The sequence below is a fragment of the Pteropus alecto genome, unplaced genomic scaffold, assembly GCF_000325575.1.
Source record: "Pteropus alecto unplaced genomic scaffold, ASM32557v1 scaffold395, whole genome shotgun sequence".
Lineage (NCBI taxonomy): Eukaryota > Metazoa > Chordata > Mammalia > Chiroptera > Pteropodidae > Pteropus > Pteropus alecto.
The window spans coordinates 90,821-96,959 of NW_006438643.1; the positions used below are offsets into that span (position 1 = coordinate 90,821).

Sequence of the window (6,139 nt, forward strand, 5' to 3'; positions counted from 1 at the left end):
TGAGTGACACATCCTGTGAGCCACCTGCCCCTGACACCTGGTATAAGGGCCGCAAGGCAGGGCTACTGCTACCGGGTGCAGGAGCCACTCTGTACCGAGAAGAGGGCCCCCCAGCCACTGCCACAGCCTTCCTGGGGGGCTGTGGTCTGAGCCCTGCACCCACTGGGGACTATGGTTTCCCAGCAGATGGCAAGCCATGCGTAGCAGGTGCACTGACGGCCATTGTAGCTGGTGAGGAAGAGCTCCGTGGCAGTTATAACTGGGACTACCTGCTGAGCTGGTGCCCTCAGTTCCAGCCACTGGCCAGTGTCTTCACAGAGATCGCCCGGCTCAAGGATGAAGCTCGGCCATGTCCCCCAGCTCCTCGTATTGACCCACCACCCCTCATCACTGCCGTGGCCCACCCAGGAGCCAAGTCTGTGCCCCCTAAGCCAGCCAACACGGCTGCAACCCGGGCCATCTTCCCACCGACCTCTCACCGCTCCCCCATCAGCCATGAAGGCTCCTTGTCCTCAGCTGCCATGTCCCCCAGCTTCTCACCCTCACTGTCTCCTCTGGCTGCTCGCTCACCCGTTGTCTCGCCATTTGGGGTGGCCCAGGGCCCCTCAGCCTCAGCACTCAGCGCAGAGTCCAGCCTGGAGCCACCGGATGACACGGAGCTGCACATCTAGCTGTGGTCCAGGCTGGGCCCCGACCTGGGACACGTACAGTGTCCCCAATGCAGGCCTTATCTGAGCCTGCCCTGGGCAGCCTCGGACCATAGTTGGCCACAGGGGAGACCAGCTCCCTATCCCAAACTCCTCCAGTGGGGGCAGGTCCTACATCTCACCCCAGCCCTGTCAGAGTACCAGCACTACAGAGGCCCTGTGGGGCACTGACCTGTGGCCGGGTCCAATGTGGGGAGAAGTATGAAGGAGGCAGGAGCCCTGGGTTCTCTTCAGTGAGGGCTTCCTGCCCTGCACCAGCATCCTGAGATGGAGCTGAGACTTTATTTATTGGGGGGGTAGGAGGGATGGGGAAAGTCCTCAAACCTATTTGGGCCCAGCTCCTTTGGGTTCCATTGACACCCCTGCCCCTGCCCAGAACCAAGTGCCAATTCTCACTCTGGAGCCTTAATAAACTGCAGTTTGTATCCAGCGTCTGGCTTTGTTCTGTGGGGACCAGAGGGATGGCAGGGTAGGAATGGCACAGGGAGCCATCTCACTGCAATCGACCTTTCCCTCTAACACAGGCAGGAGGCCAGGAAGAAGGCAGACAGTGACCAAGGGAGAGATTGGTTGGGTGGGGAGCGATCTTAGGGATGACCAGCTCTAGGCCTGAGGGTCTTCAAGGAGGTAGGGGTGGATACAGGAGTAGCTAAGTCGTTTATTGTGTTTTTCTTGGAGCCACCATATATTCACATATAATAGAAATTCACATTTGTTGAGACATTGCCATCAGGTTGTCTGCTGAGCAATTTGCTTGCTGTATCTGTAAATATTCACTACAACCCTATGAGACAGACTACTTTTAATATAACATTGTATTCTAAATGAAGAAAACTGGGCTCTGGGAGCCTAGGCGACTTTCCTGATATCATATAGCTAGGAAGAACCTGGGTTAGTGGGTCTGTGGGCCGCCGGGGCACCTTTCTTAAGCCCTCCTAAACGCTGTGTTAAGTCCTGGCTGGACAACCCCAGCAAGGGGGTGAAGCACAGGGCTTAACCCAGTGCTTTAAGGAGCCAGAGGGAGAATCCGAGGGGCAGCTCCACCCATTCCCCAGCACCCAGGACCGCCCACTTGAGGGAGGAGCCAGCACGGTCTAGTTTCTGGGCAGAAGGCTGGTAGCGGTAGACTATAGGGCTCATGTGATTCATCACATGACAGCGGATCATCGGAAAGGCGGAATGGGACTCACAGCCTGGTGAGAAATTAGGAGGCCCTGGAAGAAGGGGATCACTTTGGAGGGAGTATATATTGGAGGGTGGGTACACAATGACAATCCAGCTCCTCCTAAAACCCACCTGCCGTCTCTGCAGCCTCCTAGGGCTCCTAGCCCTCATCGTCGCAGGCAAATGCAGTTACAGCCCCGAGCCTGACCAGCAGCGGACGTGAGTTGATTTAACACTGACTGCCTCCTTTCCCATGCTCTGTCCTGCACCCATTGTCCTGCTCCTAGCCTCCTTCACCCCCTTACCAGCTCCTGGTACCCCTTCCATAGTCTCATTCCCAGATTCCCAGGCTGTGAGCCATTTCTGCTTCTGGGATCCTACTCAAGGTCATTGCACCTAATCCTGAACCTTCCATGACTACTATTTCCCATCGCCACCCTAACAAAGACCGTGTTCCTGACCCCTGACCCTGCAGGCTGCCCCCAGGCTGGGCGTCTTTGGGCCGAGCAGACCCTGAGGAAGAGCTGATTCTCACCTTTGCCCTGAGACAGCAGAACCTGGAAAGACTGTCCAAGTTGGTGCAGGCTGTATCGGATCCCCGCTCTCCTCGCTACGGTGCTTGTCGGGACTGGGTGGGGGATGTGGGATGCAGTGGTGGGACACAGGGCTGGGCTGAGCCTGGAACAGTGCTTATCACGTCAGGGTCGTGCTCTCAGTGCCTGTCAAAGGGGTGATATAGAGCAGATGAATGACAGTGGCTCTCACTGAAGCATTTTTGAATAAAAAAGTGAACTGGAGCTAAACTGTCCCAAACTAACTCATATATTTCCTCCAAAACTTTTCACCTGGGTTCGTCAGGCTAGAAACCTAAAAGTGGATGTAGTTAAGAGCACAAGCTTTATGAATCAGATCTGGATTCAGCTATCAGACAAATAGGGATGTAGCATCTAGTACAGATGCTTCTCTGTTTACAGGGGGGTTACATCCCGATAAACCTATCATAAGTTGAAAATATTAAGTCAAAAATGGATTTAATTTTTGACTTAAAGGTTGGGGACTGCTGCTCTGGAGTACCAGTTGTTTATACTTTCACGACTGTGTGCCTGACTGAGAGCTGTGGCGCACTGCCACCACCCAGCATCAGGAGAGAGAATTGTACCACACATGCTAGCCCAGGAAATGATAAAAATTCAGAATTTGAGGAATGGTTTCTATGGAATGCATATTGGTCTTGCACCATTGTAAAGTCAACAAATTGTTAATCATAATTCAGGGACCATCTGTACACCTAGATGCTCATTGGCTCAAATTCCTCCCCCACCCTCAAGTCCACTCTCATTTCCTTCTCCATTCAAACACTGAAACTGTCAGTTCCAACTCTGAAATAACTTTCGGAGTAGTCCACGTCTCACCACTTCTCCCTTGTTGCTACCAACCCAGTTGTTTATTCTCTCACCTGGCTACTGCCCAGACCCTTGTCTCTTCCCCTCTACCCGACTCCCCACTCTCCTCCCTACTCTGCTCCAAAACAGTCAATGTTTTGCTTCAGTGGTCAAGCTGGATTGTGTCCTTCTCCTGCTTGAAACTCTCGCAGGGAGCACTCTCAGATGAACCTAGGAGACGAGTACTAGTATTTGTGGCTCCAAACAGGAAAACATCATGGTGGGGAGAAGAGTGGTGTATGTGCAGGGAGCACTCTCAGATGAACCTAGGAGGCGAGTACTAGTATTTGTGGCTCCAAACAGGAAAACAGTGATTTGCCATCATATTAAACTTAAAATTAACAAGTATGAAAATTTGAGCTAAATTAGATGTCATCTCATAATTGGCTCCAAACATTTTGAAAACTTTCATTGGAGATAAAATGGACAGTTTTAATTATGAGCCTCATCTGTTTTTCACGATCATGGCAGTGCATGCTGTGGTGCAGCATTTGTAACCTAATAGCCTTTAGGATAAATCCATATTCCTGGCTCTGGCATTCCTAGTCTCTCCGGCCTTTTCTCCTCTGGGCCCCCCAATATAAGCTGCACCAGCCTACCTTTTTCTGCAACAGCCTAACTTTTTGCTAGAAAGTTCCTACTCATCCCTCAAGACCCTGCGCCAGGCTTCCTGGGAAATTCCACTGTCTCTTGGTTGAAGTCAAAAAAAGGCAACTTGGAAAAGCAATGAATGAAGGCAGGAACCTCTATGAATCCCTACAGGAAAATACCTGACCCTGGAGGATGTGGCTGAACTGGTCCGGCCATCACCACTCACCCTCCGCACGGTCCAAAAATGGCTCTTGGCGGCTGGAGCCTGGAACTGCCACTCAGTGACCACACAGGATTTTCTGACCTGCTGGATGAGTGTCCGGTAAGAGGGAATGATTGCCCCATGGAGGGGACCAATCATGCCATCAGTCACCCCAATTGGAGGGAGCTCAGAGCTTGCTGGGGGCTGTAGCTGAGAGCTAACGCATGGGGAGATGACAGCTAACTGCCCAGTGATGCTCAGGCAGCCTCCTCTGCTCCATTCCATGCTTTCTGACCTCTGTTCTCTGATCTCTGACCTCCAGACAGGCAGAACTGCTGCTCTCTGGGGCTGAGTTTCATCGCTATGTGGGGGGACCTACAAAGACCCATGTTGTAAGGTCTCCACGTCCCTACCAGCTCCCGAAGGCCTTGGCCCCCCATGTGGACTTTGGTAACATCCAGTGGGGTTGGTGGGATTGGGGCAGGGAGAGCCAGGGGCTGGAGAAGTTTAGATGCCATGGAGAGGTTCAGGAAGTAGGGTCTCAGTAAAGTGGGAATTGAAGTCGAAAAGATACCCTCAAACCTGATTTTCCCCACAGTGGGGGGGCTGCACCGCTTTCCCCCCACATCATCCTTGAGACAACGCCCTGAGCCACAGGTGGCAGGGGCTATTGGCCTGCACCTGGGAGTGACCCCATCCGTGATCCGTGAGCGATACAACCTGACAGCACAAGATGTGGGCTCTGGCACAACCAACAACAGCCAAGCCTGTGCCCAGGTGAGCCAAGCAGGAGCCCCAGGGTCCTCACAGCCTCCTCAGGGAGCCTGACCAGCTTGCGGCCTGCTCTTATTCACTGTCCTGTGATCTGGGACAGTATCTCCTGTCCTGACCCCTGGGGCTCCATCCTCTGATCCATGATATGTGCTCTGATTCCCTCTCTAGTTCCTGGAGCAGTATTTCCATGACTCGGACCTGGCTGAGTTCATGCGCCTCTTTGGTGGGAACTTTGCACACCAGGAATCAGTAGCCCGTGTGGTCGGACAACAGGGCCAAGGCTGGGCTGGGATTGAGGCCAGTCTAGATGTGCAGTACCTGATGAGTGCTGGTGCCAACATCTCCACCTGGGTCTACAGTAGCCCTGGTACTGCCAAGGGGACTGATTGGTGGGGAGAGGGGTAGGGATGAGTGTTGATCTCTGTTTTCCTAAGGGAATTCAGTGAGCTAGAGGGAGGTTCTAACAATCCCCCAAATGACTGCCTTTTGTGCCCCGCTCCCCACAAAAAAACCCAGGCCGTCATGAATCACAGGAGCCCTTCCTGCAGTGGCTCCTGCTGCTCAGTAATGAGTCAGCGCTGCCACCTGTGCACACTGTGAGCTACGGAGATGATGAGGACTCTCTTAGCAGCACCTACATCCAGCGGGTCAACACCGAGTTCATGAAGGCTGCTGCTCGGGGTCTTACCCTGCTCTTTGCTTCAGGTGACCTCCTACTGTGAACCTAGACCCTCCACCCATCCACCCAATCTGGAAGCTTTTACCCCATACTGACCCCTGAACCTGATCTCTGACTCATAATCTGAACTTGACTGAAACCACTGACATGACCTCTAAACTCTGACCACTTGCAGTAATGACTAACACTTGCATTTCCTCTCTTACATCCGAGCCTACATACCAGGCTCTAACCAATTAATCTGAGAGCTAAACTTGGTCTCTATCCCAGGTGACAGTGGGGCTGGGTGTTGGTCTACCTCTGGAAGATACCAGTTCCGTCCCAGCTTCCCTGCCTCCAGGTAAACATCCCACCCCACCACTTATCTGTGACCACCAACCTTTCATCTGTGGCCTCACGATCTGGAACCTTTTCCTTGACCCCCACCAGGCGCTCCCATGGCTCAGCCTTAGCTTTGTCTGCCCTGGTTGCTGCATTCCCGTCTTCTTCCTCTGGGTCCCAGGCCCCAAGTCTCCTGAGTAGGACACAGTTCCCAGTGTTGCTCTTCCTCAGTCTCCAGGCATTTTAGTGGAAGATTTTG

At 53.1% G+C, this 6,139-nt stretch overlaps 2 protein-coding genes across 2 annotated transcripts in view; both read left to right on the forward strand.

Moving 5' to 3' along the window:
- DCHS1 (dachsous cadherin-related 1) overlaps window positions 1–1,143 on the forward strand; it is a 19,894-nt gene extending 18,751 nt beyond the window's left edge. Inside the window, 1 exon segment of the mRNA XM_025049454.1 lies at window positions 1–1,143. This exon segment is cut by the window's left edge and continues 21 nt beyond it. Within this exon segment, the coding sequence (XP_024905222.1) occupies window positions 1–671 (671 nt within the window). The 3' untranslated portion in view covers window positions 672–1,143.
- A 645-nt stretch (window positions 1,144–1,788) lies between these two features.
- The window catches only part of TPP1 (tripeptidyl peptidase 1), a 7,290-nt gene continuing 2,939 nt past the window's right edge, over window positions 1,789–6,139 (forward strand). Inside the window, exons 1-9 of the mRNA XM_006915653.3 lie at window positions 1,789–1,903; window positions 2,019–2,090; window positions 2,347–2,486; window positions 4,076–4,226; window positions 4,429–4,556; window positions 4,705–4,883; window positions 5,049–5,247; window positions 5,397–5,585; window positions 5,830–5,899. Coding sequence (XP_006915715.1) covers window positions 1,860–1,903; window positions 2,019–2,090; window positions 2,347–2,486; window positions 4,076–4,226; window positions 4,429–4,556; window positions 4,705–4,883; window positions 5,049–5,247; window positions 5,397–5,585; window positions 5,830–5,899 — 1,172 coding nt within the window. The 5' untranslated portion in view covers window positions 1,789–1,859. The remainder of the gene's footprint in view (window positions 1,904–2,018; window positions 2,091–2,346; window positions 2,487–4,075; window positions 4,227–4,428; window positions 4,557–4,704; window positions 4,884–5,048; window positions 5,248–5,396; window positions 5,586–5,829; window positions 5,900–6,139) is intronic.